The sequence below is a fragment of the Thalia democratica genome, chromosome 1, assembly GCF_965202585.1.
Source record: "Thalia democratica chromosome 1, ktThaDemo2.hap1.1, whole genome shotgun sequence".
In the NCBI taxonomy this organism is placed as follows: Eukaryota; Metazoa; Chordata; class Thaliacea; order Salpida; family Salpidae; genus Thalia; species Thalia democratica.
The window spans coordinates 68,681,756-68,706,235 of NC_139165.1; the positions used below are offsets into that span (position 1 = coordinate 68,681,756).

General features: G+C 27.0%; 1 protein-coding gene across 2 annotated transcripts in view; it reads left to right on the plus strand.

Annotated features, from left to right (window-relative positions):
- Positions 1–1,073: 1,073 nt before the first annotated feature.
- Positions 1,074–24,480, plus strand: part of LOC145849180 (lysosomal-trafficking regulator-like) — a 33,969-nt gene continuing 10,562 nt past the window's right edge. Inside the window, exons 1-39 of one of the 2 annotated variants that reach the window (XM_082954279.1) lie at positions 1,074–1,152; positions 1,642–1,727; positions 1,817–1,925; positions 3,777–3,852; positions 7,381–7,488; positions 7,614–7,744; positions 8,046–8,328; positions 8,438–8,610; positions 8,730–9,499; positions 9,568–9,657; positions 9,740–11,114; positions 11,280–11,595; positions 11,735–11,866; positions 12,150–12,353; positions 13,063–13,172; positions 14,055–14,226; positions 14,361–14,450; positions 14,534–14,639; positions 15,639–15,774; positions 15,944–16,113; positions 16,348–16,504; positions 16,706–16,921; positions 18,298–18,506; positions 18,625–18,835; positions 19,085–19,201; positions 19,259–19,355; positions 19,648–19,779; positions 20,148–20,300; positions 20,614–20,715; positions 20,858–20,941; positions 21,102–21,274; positions 21,415–21,620; positions 22,065–22,368; positions 22,544–22,669; positions 22,939–23,019; positions 23,190–23,309; positions 23,448–23,506; positions 24,019–24,084; positions 24,145–24,282. In XM_082954279.1, coding sequence (XP_082810405.1) covers positions 1,645–1,727; positions 1,817–1,925; positions 3,777–3,852; positions 7,381–7,488; positions 7,614–7,744; positions 8,046–8,328; positions 8,438–8,610; positions 8,730–9,499; positions 9,568–9,657; positions 9,740–11,114; positions 11,280–11,595; positions 11,735–11,866; positions 12,150–12,353; positions 13,063–13,172; positions 14,055–14,226; positions 14,361–14,450; positions 14,534–14,639; positions 15,639–15,774; positions 15,944–16,113; positions 16,348–16,504; positions 16,706–16,921; positions 18,298–18,506; positions 18,625–18,835; positions 19,085–19,201; positions 19,259–19,355; positions 19,648–19,779; positions 20,148–20,300; positions 20,614–20,715; positions 20,858–20,941; positions 21,102–21,274; positions 21,415–21,620; positions 22,065–22,368; positions 22,544–22,669; positions 22,939–23,019; positions 23,190–23,309; positions 23,448–23,506; positions 24,019–24,084; positions 24,145–24,282 — 7,385 coding nt within the window. In that variant the 5' untranslated portion in view covers positions 1,074–1,152; positions 1,642–1,644. The remainder of the gene's footprint in view (positions 1,153–1,641; positions 1,728–1,816; positions 1,926–3,776; positions 3,853–7,380; positions 7,489–7,613; positions 7,745–8,045; positions 8,329–8,437; positions 8,611–8,729; positions 9,500–9,567; positions 9,658–9,739; positions 11,115–11,279; positions 11,596–11,734; positions 11,867–12,149; positions 12,354–13,062; positions 13,173–14,054; positions 14,227–14,360; positions 14,451–14,533; positions 14,640–15,638; positions 15,775–15,943; positions 16,114–16,347; positions 16,505–16,705; positions 16,922–18,297; positions 18,507–18,624; positions 18,836–19,084; positions 19,202–19,258; positions 19,356–19,647; positions 19,780–20,147; positions 20,301–20,613; positions 20,716–20,857; positions 20,942–21,101; positions 21,275–21,414; positions 21,621–22,064; positions 22,369–22,543; positions 22,670–22,938; positions 23,020–23,189; positions 23,310–23,447; positions 23,507–24,018; positions 24,085–24,144; positions 24,283–24,480) is intronic. The other variant, XM_082954280.1, reaches the window with a different exon arrangement.

The following is a 24,480-nucleotide window of genomic DNA, read 5'->3' on the forward strand; positions in this document are numbered from 1 at the left end:
CTTTAGGACAAAAGAGTTATTAACAGTATGTTTTTGTACAATCATAGTAGCTTTGTCTCTTTATAGTATTTTAGTCACTTTTTTAAAGATTTATTTCAAATTTTTAGCTGATTCTTTTAGTTGTTTTAACTCAGAACTAGCTCTGAATAGTTTGTGTTGTTTTTATTATAAAATAACTAATGAAAAAATGTTTATGTATTGTATATTATACTCTTAAACTTTAACTATATTAAAGCCATTGGGGAGTAAAGCATTTTTTTATTTTTAAGATTTCAAACTTAGCTATCAGTTGCTTTTTACGGTTTTATAAGTTTTTAATTAGGTTTTGAGATATGAAGGAACAAAGTTGAAGAGCTCAATAGGTACCTTATGGAAGGATAAAGGTAAAAAGACAAAAAAAAGAAAATTTTGTTAAAAATTCTTCTACTATTTTCAAGCAATCATTCTAAAACTTAATCAGTTAAATTTTTCACTTATAACAAACAATTTTAATGTAGGAGTTTTTATAATTTTTGAGTAAAAATATGTTTTTTCTTAGCAAAAATAGAAAATAAGATTAAATTATTTTTTTGTAATAAAATTCTTGAAATTAATTGTTAGAAGAATCCTTACAAAATTATTTTTTTTATTATTGCAAGAGATATTTCCTAAAAATTTGAAATTAATTAAATATGAAGGAGAAAATAGATTTTTGTAGAGTATTCATAATTTTGAGAAAATATGCAATGAAAAAGTTGTCCTCCATACCTTTGTATTGGATTTTTTTTGCAACTGACTAAATCTCAAAAGTTAATTATTATTTTTAAATTCTCTTACAAATACTTTATAGTAATGAATTAATATTTATTAATTAATAGTATACAATTTTAGCTTTCATAATAGGGCCAATGTAAATTTTGTTCAAAAAATACACCCCCCTCTTATGGCCTTAATATGTAAGTTTTATTAAAACTAGATTATAAACTAATGTAAAGATGTAAGTTTTATAAGCCATAATACTTATTTAATACATCAACATATATTTCTAACTTATTTAGATCAACCAGCTTAATAAAACTTATACTATATTTTCTAGCACTATAAATAAAAGTACTAATTCTAATTTAAAGTAATGGAAGCAATTTTTTTTTATGGAAAACCAAGAAAAAATAGGTATTAATAGTTTAATATAAATTTTCTTTTATGAATATAAAAGCTAATTAAAGTTTGAGTCCACAATTAAACAACTTTTAATCTGTGTTCGTTTTAACTACTAATGCTTTTGATATTTCTATCAAGCTTTTTATTCTAGTTAATGAAAATGTTTCAAATAACTTCAATGTTTTATTTCATTCATAAATTTTTATTTACTTAAAATGCATCAATTTGATTAAGTAAAAAATATATTAGCTTTTTTAAGTTCAAAGTAATAAATGTTAAGTAGTTATCTTTTTTGTTTATTGTCAAAATATATAAATTTGTATAGTGGCCTAGAATATAAATTTAAATTATTTAAATTTTCATTGCTTAAAATTATTTTACATCAGTTTCCAACTATTGTTAATAAATATTTTAATTAAATTGGTGTTTTTTTTGTTACTAGTTTTTTTGTTCTGTATTATTTTTATCGAGTGCTTCAAAAAGTATTATTTATATTTTAAGATAATGGATATAAGTGACATTGAAGACAAGCAAACAGTTCAAAAAGTTTGTTCAACTCTTATAAATGAAATAAAAGATATTAGAAGGTATAGTTTTGGAACACTTCTAAAAAATTCGTGTAGTTCTTTGTTGATTGTAAATGGTTAGTTTAAGACAAACTTATTTAAAACTATAGAAAAAACTTCCATGATGAACATGAAGCAAAAAAGGAACTATCACAATTCTTCATGAATCAAGATGTTTCCAAGATGATTAACTTTTTAGAAAAAAATGTCTTAAAAGCTGTTAGTTAAATTTTCCACAATTTATTTTCACAAGTTCAAAATAAAAATACATTTAACTTAAAAAAAAAAGGTTTAAATAACTTAAAAAAAAAGAACAAAACTATTTAATTTTATACAAAATTAGTTGCTACAAGCCAGGAAAAATGTTCAAGTTTTAAATCTCAAACAGAACTGTTATTATATCGATTAAGAAAAGAACTATGAAGGTTACTATTAGCATTAATTTAAAAAGCATATAATTTTTAAATTAGTTTTACCTAAAATAAAAACAGTTTTTAATACAATTTACTTAAATTTGACTGTTAAAATTTTGTTTTGTTTTCATGACCAGAATGAAATCAAGCTTTTTTTATATGTATGTTATAAGTTAGTATAGCAAAAATAAAGATATTTAAAAACCCTAATTAAAACAATGTTATAAAATTAGTAAGCACAAATATTCATTAAAACAACAAGTTACTTTAAAAGTCTCATTGTAACTTTCATATAATTATTTTAATTATTGCTTTCACTCCAAAGCTATCAATGCAGGTATAGAATTAGTTTATAGTTGTTATTTGTATATGAAATTATAATGTCTTACATAATTTATTTGATTTTTGTAGCTACCTCATTAATTTAGTTTTCTAGATTTGAGGTTTGCTTTCGAAGTAGATAACTTCGATTTGTATATATTGGTATAACATATTTTATTATTGTATTTACAAAGTTGTTACTTAAGTTTACTTATATTTTTGAAGTAAAAAATGTATTCTTTTTGTTTAATGTATATGTTTGAAAATTTTAAGTTTTTTTATTGGAGTTTATTTGCATTCCTTAAAATAAACTTTATTTATTTACAAATAAAATAGTTTGAAAAAATAATCTAGTAGCTTTTATTTATTATTATTATTCTTGTTTTGCCTTATCATATTTAGTACTGGTATTCATGAGATTTTTTACCTTTACTTTTCTCACGGTACAGTGTACACTAAAGATGTAAGTTGAAGTTATTTTTTGGAATGTCAAGCAGAAACAAAATTGTTTATATAAAAAAAATATAACATTTGTATAAAAGTAAAGTAAAGTTGATTATTATTATTTTCTTTTAATAAATAGTTTCATATATATAAAAGCAGTTCAACAAAAAATTTATTGACAATTTCTTAACTTTAGCTATTGTAAATTTTTGCATGTTTGCAGCACTTCAAAGACTTCTAAATAGTTTTTTATAGTTAAAGTTAATAATGATTTTTTTGAATTAAACAAAGACTGCAAGCTGTAAAATGAGAAAGCTCATAAAAAAACTTCTCTAAGACAAGTAAATATGATTTAGATCAATTAAAAGTTTTTTAGATTAAAATATAATATGATTTTGTAATTTGAATGTAAAATTGTTTTGTATATGGTCAGTTTTTCCAAAAGAAAGCAATTAATTTCAATTAAAGAGTATTCGTAAAAATATTAATGTGTTATTAAACTAGAAAAAAACTATTTGTAAAAATCTAAGTAAATAAAATTTAATAAATATACATCTGATATGCAAACTAACAGTTTTTATTATTAAGTTATATAAAAATTTGTATTGACTATAAAATATTGCTCAATCTACTGAGTAAAGAGCTTGTTAAGATAATAGTAATAATAAATGTGATATTTTATTTTTGACTTGTTTTGATGAGAAAAAAATCTGACCTTGTCAAACCAGTCATAAATAAAATATTTGAATTAGCACATTTTAGATTATTAAGTTTTAAAATATCAAATATTTCTACATTAAATAACCATCATTTAGTTTTCAACAAATATAAATTATATAAATGAATACGTCGGTTTATCTTTCAGTTGTCGTTACATTCTTTATAATTTTAGAATAAAGGAGACTTCTTACCAGACATATGCTTCCTTGGAATACAAGCACTGCTTTACTATCCTACAAATTGCATAAGTACGTAGAATATTTATAATTAAGTGATATGCTATACAGTTAAACATAAGCCTAAAAATTTCTAATCAAAAATTAGATTTTATTTATTATTAAACAAATGTTTAGTTAAAAATAGTTTAATTTAAGTCTGGTCAAAGAAAATATTTATAATAAAAGTAAATGTTGAAAAAGTAAATGACTTCAATATTATTTTACAATAAGAAGTTAGAACAAAAGATATAACATTCTATGTTTATCAAGTGTTTTGTTTTAGTTATAGACAAATGAATTGACATTAATAAAGTTTATTTAATTTTTATTATTAATATTTTTAGTTTTAATATTTGTAGTATTGACCATTAATTGCTACTTTAGTTTAGAAGCTACTAATCAACACAAATATTAATACTTTAATACATACTACTTAAATTAAAAGTTAATTTTAGTAACAAAATGACAACGCTAAAGCAGTTTTAGAAATACACGTCTTAAAACGTCCTTACTAGTCATAAACTTGATTTTAAAGTTTTTATATATTAATATTTAATTTGTCTCATTATTTATTGTTAGAGCAAGCTCTTGTTGAACAAGCCAGTGCTTCAAGTATTTGTATAAATCCAATTTTTTTTGTAACTTGATTCTTTTTCTATTATTTATTTGTAAACCTACAAAACGGAACGGGTAATTTTTTTACAAGCGTCACTTTTGCACAAAGGGTCACTTTTGCACAAGCGTCACCTTTGCACAGAGGGTAACTTGTGCACAGCATCAGTTTTTCACGGCAACATTTTTGCACAATGACATTTTCTACGGCAGCATTTTTATTCGGCAATACTTTTGCACAACGTCACATTATTACAGCAATATTTTTTCACAGACTTTTTTGCACAGAACATCACTTTTGCATATATCTAGCTAAGTACCAAATCTGTAACAAAAAAAAAAAAAAAATTAAAATTTACGTAATTTACGATTTGCAGTACATTGATATATTGTTCGAGGTAAAATTTCTTAATAAAAACTTTACGTTAAAATTCCATTAAAAAATCATCACATTTTCTTCTAAAATAATTAGCGTTTAAAAGTGAATTTTATTTAAGTCGATTAAAATAAAATTTTGTAATTAATTTATTTGACTTTTTATTTCAGAAATTAAATATTAGTAGCGTGCAAAAGTGAAGCTCCGGTCAAAGTTGACAGATTGTTTAAAATTTTTGCAGTGCATAAATATTTCTGTGAAAATATAACGCGGTGCAAAAGTGGCGCTTTGCAAAAATGTCGCCATGCAAATGTAACGTCGTGCAATAAGTGAAGCCGTGCAAAAGTTTCGAAGTGCAAAAATGTTGCGGTGCATAAGTAACCCTGCGTACAAAAGTGTCCCCTTGTGCAAAAGTGATACCCACCTCTACAAAGCAGTACTAATTTCAATTTAATCACAACCAAAGTTCTCTTATATTCTAAAAATATTTTATCATTTTTGTAGGATTTAAGCAACATCTAAATTATCAAAGTTTTAATCTATAAAATATACAAAAAATGTTCCTGCAGACCGCAGTTTGTATGCAAATAAGTTATATAATTTTTTTTTATTTTGTTATATAAAAATTTTATTTTTACATAACAAACAAAAACATTTTATGATTTTTTGCTCATAATACTGTCTTAAAGTTATTTTAATTGTAGAATAAAATAAAAAATATTTTTTTATGTTGTACGGTTCTTTCATAATTTTTGAGATTTAATGAATAAAATTGCCACTGATGTTTATGAAGTTTAAGAAAATTAATTAAAAATTAAAAAAAAAAGATCAAAAGTACATTTAAAATTAATATGTGTCAAAGTGTAGTTAAACAACCGAACTCAATTGTTAAGTTATGTAAATTCTAGCTTAAATAAATAACTAATGTTTAATTTGCATATATACTAATATTTGTTTTTATTCTAATTACATATGTTTTTGCATAACTTTCTTTTGATAATCAACCCTTATTCGTGCTTGATTAGCATTTTCAATGTTTACAAAGAAAAAAGTAGTTTTAGTTTAAACTGTTTTTAACGGTCATTTAATATTGTCTATATAAAGTAAAATAATATATTTACACAATTATGTAACTTATTAAAGTTAAATCTATGTATTTACGTACTATTTTATATTAAGTTAGTTTTAAATTACTATTTAATAAGCTATTTTCAGACTTTTTTTTTAAATTGTTTTGAATATTTTTTATTTCATTTGTTTTTCTAAATATTTGTTGTCAAAAAAAAACATTAGCAATGTATTGAAAAATATACAGACTAAATTTTATATTGACAAAACTTAAATAATAAAATGTTTATCTTATTAAAATAAATTATTACAAAATTTTTTTTTTATCAGTTAATTTTAATTTCGATTATTTTTAGTATGATATCTGTTTTTTTATCTTATTTTATCTTAGAAAGTAAATTTTCACGTCTTAAGTACTATTTAGTCTTTGGAAGAAAATTAAAAAAAAAGTTTTATTAGCTACGGTTACATTTCTAAAATGTTCGAATTTTTGCTATAAAAACTTCACAAAAAGTTATCTGTTTTAGATGAATTGAACAATATATACACTTGCCAATACTTAAGACATAACGAAAAGTCTTTTTTAACAACAAATAAAGCTCTTTTCAATCTATAAATTCTTTTCAATAATTTGTGTGTATCCAAAGCTAATATAATTTGAAATAACTTTATTTTGTAATCATTTATTTTATCCGCTATACTGCGCTGTAAATTGTATTAAAGTTGAGTTTGTAAATAAGTGAATACAACACAAATAAAAAGAAAAAAAAAAGTGAAATTAAAGACAGAGTTATATCATCTAGATTTTAAACAATAATTACTTTTTTGTTTTACGCTGATAGATAAAATTTATCAAAAAATGTTGCTATATTTTTTAATGAGTAAAACTCAAAACAGTTGTATTTTTTAATTCGAAAGTATATATTTTGCTTGTCAAATTAATCGAGGTATATAAATATGTCAACTGTTTTTAGGTAATTAATGCTTTTAAAGTCTTTATAATTTACTATTAGCTTTATCAGAGTACATTCAATTTAACATAAATATTACTTTTTATTGAAAATACGTATGAATTAGTAAAACTAACTTTGAGCTAAAAAAAATTTGTACACATTTTCTAATTTTGTTTGCTTAAAAATCAGGATTTCTGAACCTAAAACTTAAAAAAAAATCAAACTTATATTATATTTTTATAATTTAGTTATAACTTACTATTGTTTACTCAAGTTTAGCTACCGGAAGCCGATAGAGCTACCCACTCTAACTTAAATTCAAAGCATTTATTAAAAGTTAATCAAATAAAATCAATGATGAGTCATCGATGTCGATTTGCGATCAGTTTATTGTAAAATATAGTGTTTAAGCGCATGCACTACTGTTGGCAGAGGAAGTGACCTCACCATCACCATTCGCACTTTGTTTTTTGTTTTATTTTCGTGGTGTTTTGTTAGAGTCTTGAGTAGTCGTTTTACAAGGTTGTTTTTACTATATATTTCGAGCAGAAAACTGTGTATTTTCTACTGATGATTATTTGAACGAAGTGTCAAAAGAGAAGGCAATGTCGACAGATTATTTGAAAAACTACTGTGAATTTTGTTACTTGAAAAATTGTTAGTAGTTAAAACTTACTTTTCATTTTAATAAAAAGTTTTTATGTGAAAAAAAAATATAAAAGTTTCTAACAAGTGGTGTATATTTATTTTGGCTTAGTTTTTTTAAACAAAACTACTTATAGATTCCAGAATAAACAAAAGCAATAGAAAAAAAGATAGGGAAAAAAGAATAAAGATACTTCAAGTAAGATCAATAGAAAATGATAAATCTTCATCTTCAGATTGCACTGATGAAAATAGTCCACAACATATAGTTAGTCATTTTCGAATACTTTAAACTGGTTATAAATTAACAAATGCGTTGTCTTATTTCACTCTATAAATAAAAAATATTTCTTCGTCGCTTACTGTTTAAAGAATTTACATTTAGTTATTTGCAATATTACAGGTAGTTGTTTTTAGTTTATTTTAAACTTTTGTATTTGAAATAAATATTTATAACATATAACTAATACTATATAAATTGAATATTTAAAAATAATGTGTAATTCAAAAGTACATAACTAGTGACACCATAATCTACTAACATGAAAATATAATTTATTATTTTTTAGCACAAATTTCGAATGCTGAAAGCAAGTAAAGAAACTTCAACCAACGTGTCACCCGAATCAAGCTTGTTTTACAAACAAAAAATTGATGAGAGTCTGACTAAGCTGAATACGAACTTCTCCAAGTTCAAAAGTCCTTGCGAGCTGGCGCAAGTCTTGCTGAAAATGTTGCTGACGTCGTTCAGTGAGGAAGTCATGCAGCAGTCGACAGCTTCGTTGAGTTATTCTCCGATGGCCCTTGCAGTTCAGCTGGTCACTGCAATTACAGTTATCCGACAGTCTTCAGGTTTTGTATGTTTAAATGTTTGTTTAATTAATGTTTTAACAATAGAAATGATTTAGCAATTAACAAAAATAAACACAAGTACTTTTTATAAAACGTATATTCATAACAGAAAATAGCGTTGAAGATGAAATAAATGAAGAAGTGACTAACGACGAGCTGATGAGCGGGATCAGCCACAAGGAAACCAGATGGTCGCGACAGTCAGTCACTCACCTCAGAAGGTTGATACTCAGAACAGTGATCGAACTGTGCAAAGCAGCTGTAAACAACAAAAATTTCAAAGTCAGTTTGTTAGTGAAGGTTTTAAGTCAGAGATAACCGTATTATGATCAAAAAATTAATAGTTACATAAAATTAAAAACATTTTATGATTTAAGAACAAGTTAATAAAATAATAACAGCAAATAGAATGGAAAGAAGTAGTCACTTCATTGATAAGCCTATCTTCTGGAATGCTGGTCAAATCAAATGAAACGAAAGAACATGACACATTGCAAAGCGTAGATCAAGCTAGCGATCTTTCGACTAGTTTGCTGTTTGCAAGCGAAACGATGGGAAGCATCCTCCTTTTTCTAACTTCCACTTTCAGCAAAAACTTTCGAACTTTCTACGAAATGGAAACGGCCATCAAGCTGCTGCATGAGTTCGACTGGTGCGGCGGCTACCGCGTCTTCACCGACCTGATGGTGCGTCTGAGTGGTCAGTACGAAACCTCCGAAGTTTTTTCCAAGTTGCTCCAGTCCTACTTCAACTTGCTGTCTTCAGTAGTCAACTGCAAAGCGGTCGTCATGCACGCCACCAAGTGTTCGAGGCGCAACCACCGCTCGTGCGGCCCCGCCGTAACCGCCCTCGTCCCCGTGCATTGCGACATAATGGGCAGTGACGTAAGCGTGACGTCACAAAAGGACAGGGAGACATGCGTGACCGCCGTGGCAATTCGTTTTTTGATAAGCCTTCTGATTAAGGTCAGCCCGAGCAGCACAGTGGTCGACCAGGTCGTGGTGACTTTGGACAAAGTTTGCTTGTGCAATTGCCAGCCCACATGCGACTGGCTGGTGCCGTTGCTGTGCTTTCTGCCCAGATGGAGCAAACCGAATCAGACAAAAGTGCTTTCGTTCGTTACAAAATTGATTGTTTATCATTTCTGTGAAGTTTCATCTGCTAGGCCAAAGTAAGCATTGTTTATATTTTTTTTTTTGTAGTTTAAAAGTTTATTAAACCCCTATTTTTTGAAAACAGGAATAAGACGTTACTAATTAGTAATTTCCCAAGTCAGTGGATTGATGTTATGCTTAATTACAAGAAAAACGCAGGAAAAAATGAGACAAAGTTTGTTATATATGTTATAAGTTGTCTTTTTTAATGAACAATATTCATTAAAACTGAAATTAAATTTTCTTTTAAATTGCAGGTTTTCTACAGATAATACAACTAAAGTTCTTTTCGAAATGAGTGAATTTTTTGAACTTTACAACAAAAGTGATACTTATCTTTCTCTCTCGTTGTGCAGAATTTTGCTCTTGTCTGAAAACAACAAGCTCACTGCCCTGGTGTTGCAGTGTCTAAGTCACTCGATACCACATTGCAATATACAAGCAAGTGTAAGTATTCTTGTTAACGTGCTCTTGCCAATTATAAAGTCTTTTGAGGGTCAAAACAAAACCACTGATTTTACATACAATAAAGATATTTTAGTGAGCTGCTTGAAACTAGTAAACTTATCGTTCAAGTTTGATCAAAAAGATGCTTTAAAGCGTCTCTTCGTTTCTAATATTGGTATGCGGTACTTGAATACTTTTTTGTTTTCAGACAAGTGCAGTCTAAGTTTTGATAGTTTTGATTTACAAATGTGTTTACTTTCTCTCGACCTTATGTCCCTTTTGCTGTCTAGAAATTTAAAGTTTGAAAAGAAAGTTTCATTTAACGTTTTGAAGCCTTTTTCGTCACCACCACTCGGTCCCCGATCGAACGTGAGCTCGTTTTCTTCGAACGCAAGTAAAAAACCTTTGAGCGCTCAAAGCAGCGTAGACTCACAGTTTTCAACGGGAGCAATTTCCTTTTTCCGGGGGTTCTCGTTTTCTTGGTCGAATGAAAAGCAAGTAGATGAAAGCAGCTGCAATTCTGAGGAAAGTGAAGAATCTTCGGCTAACACTTCTCAGTTTTCAGTTTTCAGCAAGCAGAAAAAGTATGTTGACGAGTGCGCCTGTTTTGAAAAAGAAGCGAAAAAATTTATTCAAGCGTCTTTATCGATGAATTTCAACGAAATGAATGACGACGCTGCAGGAAACAGGTCGTCTACATTTGAAAAAATAAAAGGCGGGGCTTGGGCTGCTAAAATTTCTCGTTTCACCTTCAAAACTGACAGTGAAGAATCAGCGAATGAGGAGCTCGCAAAAAGTCAGAGACCAAGATTGAGCACACCGGATGTCTTTGTCAAAAGTGAAAAATTTTTTTTCAGAACGTCTTCGTTACAGGAGACAAACCGTCAGGAAAAAAGAATCGAATCTTTTAACTTGCCTCGCAGTGAAAATGCAGAAGACTGGCTTAAAATTGTGCATCGTTGGACTGCTATAAGCTCCGCCGTATGCAGCTCAGAGCTGGTTGCAAAGATCTTCGTTGAGTATAAAGGCCTTGTTTTAATTTTGAAGCTAATCGGAAGTTTACTTAAAAAAATAACAACAATTAACAGAGATGATAAAAAGTTGCCAGCAGTATTTGATTCAATGTTGAAGCTGCTTTCAATATGTTTACAAATTTCTTCACATCTCTCAAAAAAATTAAACAAGGTAAGGTTTTAGTTTAGTATATTAAAGAGCTGCAGCTACAAGGTATACAATAGTTGTAAATACTTTTTGTTAATTATATTTAAAAAGCAGTTAAAAACTAAATGAAGTGATAAGCTGTTTAGGAGGAGGAGAATTATTAAATTTTTGTCCATATTTTAATAATAGGCAATAATCTCATACGACGACATATCATCGGTGGTGAAGCCAGCCATGCGAGGAAAGCTCAAGATAAACTCGAACGAGATCGTCATTAAAAAGCTCTTTGACACGTTTCTCGCATCGTGCGTCAAATCCGATAACTCGGAAAAAGTTGAGAAGGACACCGCAAGCAAGCACAAAATTTTGGAAGAGCTGCAGGCCGTAATAAAGTCACAGTGTCAAAAACAAGGTGTTGCGAGCGTATCCGTTGGGGAAGACTCATTTGGTGGATACGAAGGAGACTCCGATTCACTTGATGACGACGATGACGTCATTGAAGAAGGTAACAAAAATGTTTTCATTTGTTTAACTTAATTAACATTTTTCAATGAAAAGTTACTTAGAAAATTTAAGTGTAAGTGTTGCTAAACTTTTAGATAGACCTTTTTTTTTTGAAAATTGAGCACTTAAACTTTATGAAGCTCACTTTTCATCTGGTTCAAAGGCATGTGATGATGCGTCTGAAAAAAGTGATGAGGGAAGCAATTCACGTGAATTGTTGTATCCTCGTTTGTTAACACTTGTTGTTGACTTACTCGGTGTTTCGCAAAATAGTTAGTTGATGTCATTTACGTTATAAATATATTTAAAGTAAAAGAGTTAACAAATAAAAAAAATGTTTTATTTCTCCATTTTAACACATTAAATTTTAAAAAAAGATATTTTATTATGGAAAAACGTTAAAATTAAAAACTCCTTTTTATACATTAGTATATCGTCATAAACTTTATTTAAAATGCTTTAATAATGATTAAATTGATATTGTATATCTGTAAGCTTTTATAGAATAAATGTAAAATTGCCTTGAATTAAACTACATATAATTTCGGCGAACAGAATTTACTAAAAAAGAAAAGGCTTTCAAAGAAAACTCAAAACTACGGTCTGAACTTATAGTAAAGTTGCTTAATTTTATTTCAAAACTCATCAAAAATGAAGCTAACATCAACATGTTATGCACTGAAGTTGATTTTTCATTGACTTGTTTTACAGAGCTGCAGGATATAATAAGTATGAAGTCAAACATATGGATAAGTAAAGGTGATATATATTTTTCTAATGTCTTAACATAGACTTGTATAAAAGTGTAAAGTTATTTTAGCTATATTTTGTCACATTACAAACATGTACAAAAACTTCTATATATCTTTCGGAATTGTATGTTTAAAAGATAAACGTAACAGATTTTTAAACATATTTTTTATTGTTTTAAGAAATATTTTGTGTATTTTTCTTACTGTGCATCCTTATTTTTACATTTAAACACAAAGGAAAGTTTTTATGTGACCATACATTCGATTAAGTTATATATGAAAAAAAAGTTAAAGAGATTTTTTTAGTTAAAATTTAAAATTTCGGATCGTAATCAACTGATTTTATTTTAGAGAAAACAAATAAAAGAAATTTTGATGTATGTTTCAATAAGTTTCAGTGCAAATTAAAAACATGTTTTAAGTATTAAATATACAACAAGTTATTTAATTAACTAAAATTATCAAAAAAAGTGCTGTTTACCTGTTTTAAATATAAGTATTAGATAAAAATTGGTTACTCTACTTTAATGTAAATTAAAAAGATACTAAGCTCATTATTATTTGTGCAATTCAAAATGTTTTACATTCTCAGGGTTCGTAATAATTTATGTTGCTTATAGTAAATTTCATCAAAAATTATTAAAAGAAAATACTTTATTTAAACCCTTAAAAAACTCTAGCTGTTTTAGTTAATACTGTAAATTTATATTTTGTAGGAACGCGTGATATGTTGTTATCATTATGTATGGCATGCAACAAAAAGTTCATGACTTCAAAACACTTAAGAGCAGTTTTGTCACTTTTCAATGAAAATGAATCAAACATTGTTAGTGTGCTATCTAAATTGCTAACTTTACTACCGAATAGAATAGTAAAACGTACAGCTTAGTCATTTTTATAAATATAAGAGCTTTGATATCTTGGAGTTACTTTATTTTGCTTGTTCATGGTTTTTGTGTTTATTTTTTTTCAATAGTAATAAACATTGTTAGTAAAATTTGGTAGAACAAAGTTTTTTATTAAGATAAGCTTGTTTACTTTTACTTTAAAATAATTTATAAAATTTATGGTTTTTACAAAATGTTTTAATACTTTACTTTTAATTATAAATTTATTATCAAAAATACTTTGATTTGACTTAAATGGTATATATTTATAAAGGAGTTTTTAACAAGAACTTTTGTTAAAAATATGTAAAGTACGAATTTATTTAAAAGTGTAATGTTTACTTGAAGTTAATGTATAAAGTAAAACACTGTGAAAGTCATAAATATATTCTTTCTGTGATTGCATGCACAAAAGTTACATAGTTACAAGTTATATTACTTAAAGTATTTTTAGACTTTACAATCTAACAAGGATTTTCGGATTAAAAGTTTATTATGTACTATAAAACATGATTGAAAAATTACTTAAATATAATGAACAATTAGAATAAGTAAAATAAATTTTGTAAAATTCTCTAAAAGTTTTATACAAAAACATCAATTTAGTGTAAACTCTCTAATATTAAGAAATAAAATTTATTTGTTTATCTTATGTTTTCTGCCTAAAACATTTGTACAATTTATTACGTATTTTTCAAATCAATTAATTCAACTTTTGCTAGTTAGTTATATTAGTAGTTTCATTATTTTTGATATATTTCTATCTACTATCTACAGTTTTGATTACTGATAGCATATACCATATTCTAAAACTACTACAGTTGGAACTTGTAAACTACATAGACGAGCTTGCAAGTAGCGATGAGTTCGGACCGAATAGTTGCCTTCATTTTTCCACTAAACCTGATCAAGATTGTGAAAATATGAATGAAGTAAAAACTGTTGAAAACAGTTCTAGTGTTTGGAATAGTTCTATACTTCGTTTAAACTTAGGTACTATAAGCCTTGCTAATGTTGTTACACAAACAGTTTTTGATATCCAAATCAAAAAAATGTGTATTTTTTAACGATAAACTTTAACTATAAAACAAATAAATACTTTTGATTCTACGTTAACTTTCGAACAGAAAATCGAATTGGTTGGCCAATTAATAACTCCAATGGTGTCACATTTTCTTTCTGGATTAGACTTTCGTCGACCAGAACGCAAGGCTTTGGTTAGTAACTTGAACATTTTTCTAAATGTTAAAGTAAGTTAAAAATTTAACTGTTAAAGCACATTAATTTTAAAACTTTGCAGAATTTCGCTATTTGGGAGAACCGAGAAAAAAGTTGCATCTAGTTTCGATTGGGAACAAAGAGAGCTCGCTTCAAGTGTGGTTAGAAAACACTACGTTTGTTTTTAGGTTTGTTATATTTTTAAAATTTTGTTTGGATATATTCTTAAAATTTTATTTTTCTCGGATATGTATTTAAGTTTTAAGTAAGATGACAAAACTATTTTTACATTGTGAACACTAAAAATGTTTTAAGTTTTGTGTAAATTAAGAAGGGGGGGGGTAAATCAATTTTTCCTAGAGTTAATCTTATTTTTTACTTTAAAAACCAAGTTACTAGTTGTTTTATACCATTATAAAAAAATTAAAGTAACTTATGAGATATGAGTAATCAAGTTCAGAGTGTTCAATAGGTTCTTTATGGGAGGACCAAACTTAAAAGAAGAAATAGACTATTCACTCAAAATATTTATTCTCCTTTAGTTTTCGAGAAATTGTTATAAAATTTTTTAAGTCTAATCTTTGAAAACATTTCAACAACCTATCGAAAACATATTTTAAATATTTTCTTTATTGAATTTTTTTTTTTAGTTTCGGTTATAAATATTTATTTTACTTTCGCCTTCTACAAGATGTTTGTAATATTAAAAAGATAATAGTTAAAAATTTTATGTGAATTGCGTTAAAAGTGAAGGAGGAAATACATTTTAGTGAACTTTTCAAAAATCTGCGAAAATCTGCCATGAAAGTTTTTATTAAATACGGTTGTATAGCATTTTTTTCCACGAAATTGGTTAAATCTCAAAAGTTAATAAACTTTTTGTTGTTTTACAAAAAGATCCTCATAGTAAGAACTCTAAGTTATGAAATAAAAGCCAATGTTAATTTTTGGAAAAAAATATCTTGGACACCCATGCCCTTATAACTAATTTTAATATTGCATAACTCAAACAATACATTTTGAAACATTTAGATATAAAACAACTATTTTTTTTAATTTTTTATTTTCCAAAAAATAAACCAACTCAATACTTGAAAATCATACAATATTTCTTGTTAAATCAGATAAAGTCGTGATTAATTAAAGATTAATTCCGAACATGAAATAATTTTAACAAATTTTAACAGAATCTGTATAGATCATGAAAAGCAGTCAGCCCATAGTTACAAGTTGCTGGCACAAGCTAGAACTGGCAGCTTGTTACGTGACAATGAGTGGCAACACGTCGTAGTATCTTACAGCCAAACTAAAATGCCTGACAAAGTTTGTTAAGTCAAATTCAACACTATTGAATTTAATATTGACATGTTAAAATTGTAATACAGTGTTGTATTAATTGAGTTTGTATTACTCTTCGTTTGTAGTTTGACTTAAATAAATTTAAAATCTTACTGTTTAAACCAAAAAAAAAGTGTCCCTAATATAATTTCAGTCATTAGTCGGTAAAGTTCATTTAGTGATCAATTGTTTATTGGAAAACGATGTTGTGCTGAAGTTCGACTCGCTTCCTGGGAACAGTAAATCTAGCGGTTTATGGCGTCATAATTCTAATCTTGAATCTAATACTACACTGTTTGTTGCTCACAAAAACAACCAAAATGAGTAAGTTTGTTTTATACTTATTTAAAAAAAATTAGTAAATTTTTAGTAATTTTTTATAAAAAAATTCAAAACCATTTTAATAAATAAAGTATGAAATTGTTAGTATAGTTTGCAAAATTAGCTTTCTTATAAAGTGCTAATAAAATTATAGAATTAAGCTTCTTTAATTTTATAATTTATACCGGTTATGCATATAAATCTTGATGTAAAAAATATTACGAACTTTGAAAATAGTTTAGAAGATGTGGATATACCAAGCATTAACGAAGCTTTAATGGGAAACTTGCTTGTGTTTTCACAACCTAATCTGAACTTGAGATCTTTGTATTGTCTGCTACGACTTGGACCTAAACTTAACTGCATGCTAGAATGTCTTGCGGACTCAACTACGGTTAAAATTTTGTTATTTAGTACGAATTTCACATTATTAAAAAAATTATACTGCCGTATATGTCATGTATGAGTTTTATTTATAAAAAAATAGTAATAGAAGGTAAGAACGATAAGACAAAACCTTAATATATGTATATGAAAAATTTATTACTAAGTAGTACTTCTATCCAACAATTAAACCAAAGCTAATTTTTTGTAGAACAATCCAAACAAAGACTACCGAATCAAGTTTCGACGTGATTGGTCATCGTCTTTCCTTCCAGCAACCTCATTGGACAGTTGCATATTGCCTTTAAACGGGGGATTTTCCCCTCCCCCTTTCCTCTTTCAACTGCTCAACCAATCAAATTCACCCGATGTTTTTTTCGACGAAGTTGTTGGAGCCGATTTTACAACGGACATGAAGCTTTTGCAGGTTGCTACTTAACAGTATTAATAATGTTATACAATTATCTAACATTTACTAGTTGATGAAGTTTAATGTTTTTTTTTTGTTTTTTTACTTTTTTTTTCGGTGTTGTTGTAAACTATAAAAAATAAACTATAGCTGAACTAATACTTTAAGTATTTTATTTGCAGAGACTTTAAATAAAAAAGAGTTAAAAGTGAATGTAATAATGTATGTATTTTTCAGTTTTTTAATAAATAAGTGACAAAATATTATTAACAGTTAATGTTTTTACTTTCTTAGATACACAACCACTAAGACTGTTCATGCTAGATTTAAAAAAGTAGTAAAACTAAGAAAATATCAAAATATATTTTTAGATTTTGTGAAAACCCAGGCTAGACTAATTACGATAACTAAAAATATACTTATATAGAGTTAAATCTCGTATGTACATACAGTTATAATTTTTTGTTATTTAGTTCAGTCAAAACGTGTAAAATTAACTTTACACTCAAGCCATGGTTAACTTAGGAGGTTTTATTTAAAACAAAAATTAATACTCGTAAAGAGACGTGGCAAGCTATAAATATTTACAAACTTTCAAAAAAAAAAGGTTTAGTGTAAGAGCTAAGATAAGGGTTTACAATTAGAGTACATATAAGAAAATAGAACAAAAACTTTACAATAAAATAAAAACTTCTACGAATTAATACAATTACTTTATTTTCTTTTTATTTTTGACGTCAATCTACTGAATTTATCATCTTGAAAATTTTGTCATGAAATCACTCAGTAAAACGTTTTCAAATTTTCAGAAGCAAATCTGTAGTAACTATAAAAATTGCAGATTCATTTTATTGTTTTTCTGCACTCCAATCAGAAGTGTATTATTTGGTCTGACATAAATCTTCGAGAAAAAGAAGTTTATATTTTTCTGTAAAAAAATTTAAGTGTAGAAATCTTCACTGTTTGGATTGTTTATTTGTCTTTAGTTCAAAAATTGAAAATTCTTTTAATAACCTTGCAATTTAAAATATCAAGTTGACTAATAGTTGACTAATAGTTGACTTGTATTTGAACTATTAGATAAACGTTATTTTTTTATAACTTCAATTTTTTTAATGCTGTATACTTAATTTTTATATTTTTTGATCAAATACACTAATTAAATCCAAACACAAATTCTGATAACTACTTGTTTTAGACACGTTGTTTTCAATTTGAAATGTACGTATTCGGCTAGTAATTTCTGCTTGGCAGACTAGAACTTGCCCCCGTTGGCCGTAGTTTCCCGACCTCTTTTTAAAGTTTAATTTATCGAGTATTTCAAATAACGGTCTAGCTAGTCAATAAGTTCAAAAGATAGTATCGCTTTGATTGAATACGTATTTTTGTTAAAGGAGTCGCTAGTTTTGACATACAGTCCTAGTGAAAACGATTTTTACTACTTATACGGAGTACCTGCTTCAAGTAGCAAAAGAAGAATGTTGTTTCGTAGAAGCTACGACATTCATTCCTCTGATTTCGACAGCCTCACGCAGAGTGGTTCCAAACACCAGACTGTGTTCACGTCCAAGCCGAAGACCGTAGAATTTTTTACATTCAACAGGTAATTCTATTACGTGTTTGCATTACCAGAAAGTACTAAAAGCAAACTTGTTTTTGAGTAACAAAGTTATATGGTTATTATGTAGATTAAAATTATCACTTAAACCGATTCATGACAGGTCTTTGAATCAGGCGGGCGGAATACAGGTTCTTGTTATGCTGTATGCGAAAGTGGTCGAGATAACTTCGTCCAGATCCAACAAATCACCGTCCGACCACTTGGAAAGCGTCCAATCGAAACCGCTTCAGACTCTCTTGTTGCTCAGGTCACGTGACACCAAGCGTCGCAACGAGTTTTACGAGGAAAACATTGCTCCACTGCTGCATAAAGTTTGTTGTTTCGAATATTTCAAGTTGAATTTTTGCTGAAAATGTATAGGTAGAAAGAATATAGAAATATATAAAAATTTTATGCTTTTTTATGTTTTTTTTGGATTTAAAAGAAGTAAATTAGACTTAATTTTTTTTTAAATGAAAAGTTATAGTTAAATCAACTTTGTTTTGACTAAAAATATGTATAATTTAAAACAATGTTTTATGTTTTTGAAATTATAAAACTTTTAATCATCTTTTTATTAGGTTATGACCAGGTCTGATTGCATTGTTGGGTTTCAAACTTTGCAGCTGTTATTGAACAACATGTGTTCTGATGAAGTCGTAACATCCAGCTATTTTGAAGATGTCGTTATCTATGAAGTAATTATTATGATTTTTAATAGCTTAAAATATTTTAAAAAGTAACTAAAATTACAGATTAATAAGAACAATGCTGCTGTTATTCACGACGTCATTTTGCTCGAAAGTTTTATACTAGATTGGAGAATTTGGCACAAGTCTAAAAACTTATCAGGTTAATTACTCTATGCATAATTAAAAATGTTTTAATAAAAAATAAATAACATTATACATTTTTTCAATCCTGTTTATTTTTACTTTTAGTTTAACTCAACAATAAAGTTAGGCTTAAATTATTAAATCTAAATTTGTTTTTAGTTTAATTTAAATTTTTCCTTTTAAATTATAAAAGCCTTTTTAAGACTTTTGTCGTTAACGAGCTTTTTGAAAATATTATTTGACCAAAAGTAAATACACTAAGAACATTATAAACTCTTACAGCTAATTAATAAATTTTAATATAAAAGGTGTTGAAGACTTTACAGTGTGGGCTCTACTGTTAGAAGGTCTTATTAATCTTACAAATGATTACCATCCTTATCAGACATTTAACATTAAAACACTGATCAGTTGCAATGCTGTTGAAAGAATATTAAACGGTTTAAACTTTGAACTGATTTTTATAAGCTTTACGAAATATACTATTTGTAATGTAAATAGCTAAGAATTAACGTAAAATACCTTTTGTAATTTTTAATTAGTGTAATTACTAATACAACGTTCTTAACTAACGTGTTAGGTAGATTAAAGTTATGATCATGATTTCAAATTTTTGTTTAATTAAGTTTCAACTTCAACCTATTTAACTTGTAAAGTTTTAAAATTATGTTAGTATATACTATTTATATACAGTTTGTTATTTTTTTAATACTTTTAGGAAATTTTAATTATATCAAGTGGATGTATAAGCTAAAATAATTGTTAATTGTTAATTTTTACTTTTGTATTTAAATAGTTATATTTAAAGGTATTCAAGATATCATTGAAGAAAGAAAGCATTTTACTATTACTTTGGTGGAGTGTGTTATTCAACTGCTGAGAAATTTGTTAAACTCTCTTCATTTTTGCACTATTTTGAGTTCAGTTTCTGACTTTTTGATTGCTATAAATTGCCCTGAAGGTTAGTTTTTATATATTAAATGTATTTTTTTAACAGAGTCTAAATGTACTAATTTAAACTATTATTATTGTTATTTCGAATACATGAAAAAAGAGTTTATTAAGATTAAAAATGTTAAAAATTAATGTTCAAATTTTAAAACTAGTATCTATTACTAAATATACAAACACATGGTTTATTTTGCTTGAAACTGTTTTTTAAACTACTTAAGTTATTAAAGTTATCATATAAAGTTTTTATAAAACCAAAAAAAAAAGTTAGTTATAAATATTTTAATAATATTTAAAACAACAAACTTAAACTAACTAAACAGATACTTTTGTGTGCCATTCCAGAGAAAATTTTTACTTCAGCTTGAAAAAAGCTTCGGTAAAAAAATTGAAGACACTCACTTCCAAAACTTCATTGCAAAAGAGTTAGTCTATCTTAACTACAGTATAACTTATCATATTGGTTAGCTTTAAAAATGTATACCTTTGATTTTTTAAGTTATACTAGGCAAAAAACAACTTTCCAGTTTAATAGAGTTTACTTAATATTTTTCTAATGTAAAACAGAACAGCTAGAAATGTATGAGGATAATCAAACACAAATTGTCACAGCAATATCTTCTTCTGAAGAAAACATAGACAAAAATAAAAGTGACTTTTTTTTAAATGCTGGTTATATCACTAAAGTTTTTTTTTTGTTAGTATGTACTAACATTTATTAGTTTAAATAGTTTCTACACTGTTTGTAAAATTTTTTTTTAATAAATCTTTATAACTCAGATGAAATTCTTACTTTAAATTTGCAAACCAGATAAGTCACCGGTCGATTGTGATGACAAGAGTCTGATTGTTTGTGGGGAAGATTTGCAGCAGCCAACATTCACCGATATACTCGTTTCTAGTGCGAAAAAAACTACTCAAGAACAAAATGAAGAAGAGCAACCATCTGAATCTGAAGCTGTAAAAGAACACCCTCTCTACCAAGTAATATATACTTTTTTTCAAAAAGTTTTTACTTTTGTCAGAAAGTTTAAACACCATTTTTTTCAATAATATGAAAGCATTTATTGAGTTTAATATGTTCAAAAAAAAAACTATTTAGTTCATACAGTTTATTTATTCAGTACATGAGGGAGAGCAACATGTGTTTGCTGGCTAGCGAGTTGATAAACCTGCTGAGCTTCGCCTTCGATTCAACAACCGACCACGTGTCATTCAACAAGCTGATAGGTGGCGCTCTTAACGACGAACTGTTGCTCGTTCTCTGCCATCATTTCGATCCTCAAGTTCGCGCTTCGACTGTCGCACTGCTGCATATCTACCTTGTTAGGTAAATCAAATTCAAAATAAAGTAGTATGTACTGTTTTAAAAGTACGGTTAAGTTGTGAACTGTATGTTTTTAGATTTTAACGGTTATATACTCGACATTATTACACTACTTTTATAATTTGTAAAAATAGTAAAGTGTTATGAGTTTCTTCAAAATTCTACATGCTATGAGACCTTTTTAGATATAAATTTAGTTTTTCTAGTTCTAAACAAATCAAGTTTATAACTTTATAAATTTGAATTTTAAAGCATGCCTTTTTTGTTTTCCATATTGAATGGTATGTTAAAATGAATAAATTTATTTAGTATATAGTTCTTTGAATAATTTTAAACATAAAGTTTGGTATAGAAAAATTTAAAAGTATGTTTTTTGCTTAAATTTATCACAAGTTTCTTTAAGTATGTTATGTATGAAAGACTAAAATAATAAAATATAAAAATTAGATGCACCCAAGAGCAACAAAATCACTTTTTGATGAAGAAAGGTTTCCACCTTGTGGCGAACCAGTTGCATCAGAGACTCACCACTAGAAGCGTCATTGAGTCTTGCTTCTTTATGCTAACTGGGCGCTACATTTCTTTCGACAAGCCGTTCAGTATTGAGCTGGAAACTTCTTCTATTGAAAACTCCAACCAAAATACGCTGCATAGCAACGGAGCTGTCTTGTTGCTGGCTATTCTGGAAAAGACTGTTTCGTGTAAAAACGAGTTTGACTTAGAGCTTTGCACTAATCTACTCAACCAACTGGTAATGATTAAATAAAGATGGATAAAACAAAAACATATCTGTAAATTACCTTATGTTTTTATTATATTTCTTAGGTTAACTTCTGCTTTTAGTTTTGTTTTGTCATGAACAAAATAAATATGTATCGTATTGTAAAAGTATCCCAAATGCATCATTTTTCAAGCTTTTGTTTTAGATCGAAGTATTTCAAAACGTCGGTCCCATTGCAGATGTTATGCTTGATAATGGACTTACCATTGCTCTTTGCAAGATGATTAATGTTGTTGGTAGTATTAGCAATGTTGATGAGCAATCTAAACAGGTACGTGACTGAGAAGGCATCATAGTTCATGATAGAAGTTTTAAGTTGTCTATAATTAAGTAAAAACGATTTTTTACTTATTAAAAATTTGTCAACATTTAACTTAAAAGCTACATTTTTATATAAACTTTTTATGATAGTCCTTAAAAAATACTTTGAAGTTAATCTAGTATAGTGCTTTAGTTCTTAATTAAAAACATTACTATATGTAAATATAAACACACAGTAAACAATTTAATTCATCTTATATAATATAAGTAAAATAACAGGAACTGTTCCTGTTGATTGAACAAATACTAACCACAGTTTCAAAAAAATCCTGCTCTATTTCAGGATCAGCGCATTTTCAAGTTTGAAATTTTTGTTTAATATGTTATAGGAAAGTTACTCATTAATATCAGTAATTTATTTTCTCTTTAGATGATAAGTTTCAGAAAAAAACTATAAAGATAAGCTTTGCTTTAAGTGATTTTTTATTATAGATTTTTATGTAAAATGTTAGTTTTTTTTTACAAAATAGGTGTTTGAAGATTTGATCGTGCTGTTATGTTCTTACGAGCATGAATTCATACTAGGTGAAGAAAGCAAATTTAGAAGTTCCAGTGTTATTAGGAAAATAACTGAAAATCTGTTCTATAATGTTAGCCAATAAGTATAAGCAAATTGTTAAATTATTTTTGTTTTTTATACTTATGTGTTTATTAACAGTTAAAGTTTGTATGAAAAAAAGTTAGAATCTTGTAACGGAAATTATAATTATGTTAAACTCAAAACTAAGGTTTTCGACGACATGGCTTTTAGTGGAGGTTCTACTCAGAAAGCTACAACAATATCAAAGTGAGATATCAATTGTTTTATATAAATTCATACTAAAAATTCTTTATTTAATTCACATTTTCTAGTAAGTTTAAAAGTATAACAACAACTTGTATTAGTTATGCTTTATTAATGGTGTAAGATTGTATTTGAAATCTAAAAATCTTTTGTACATTAATTATTATAAACACATCAAAATTTAAAGAGTTTAAGTCTATACATAAAACTAGTTTAAATCATAGTTTTCATGTCTGTACAGATAAAAATTAAGAGGTTCGTTTTTGTTAATAAATTCATGCCCTAAAGTCATTACTATTAGTAGTTTTATCTTCAAATAACTTGTTTAAATCATATTAACTAACTAAAAAAATATTTCCTTTCTTATAAACTATAAAGAGCTGTAAAGCTTTATTTAAAAAGAAAAAGAAACTGTTTTATTTCTTAACATTTATATATTATTTAAAGCCGTAGTATAATTTCAAGAAAAGTTTTTTAATTTTAATGTATAATATTAACATTTTTAAACATGACAGCATAAATGAATTATCACCAAATGTTTTCAGCGAAAGAAGTTCAGAGACAACATCTGCTTTACCAGAGTTAGTTTAATATACAAAAATTACTTACGTGTTCAATATTAGTCTCAAGCTAATTTTTAGGTTTAAAGCCAAAAAATTGGATCACAGAAGAAATTCGAGCTTAGGATCTTTGGATTTGTTCAAAAACAATACAAAGACGCGGCGTTCCACTTCCAAGTTGTTGAAGTCAAGAAGAACTCCTTCTTTTGATTTTTCATCGTGAGTTGAAATTTTTTGAATAATTTGTTTGACCAAAACACATATGGGATTAATTTTTGATTTTCGAAACCTTTTAAGTTTAGTTTAAACTTTTTTGTAGCATTTAGCTATTTATTTGTTTAGAATTTTGTTTTCAATATTCAGATAAAAACAAGGCTTATTAAGTTACTTCATTTTAAGCTCTAATTAATTACTAAG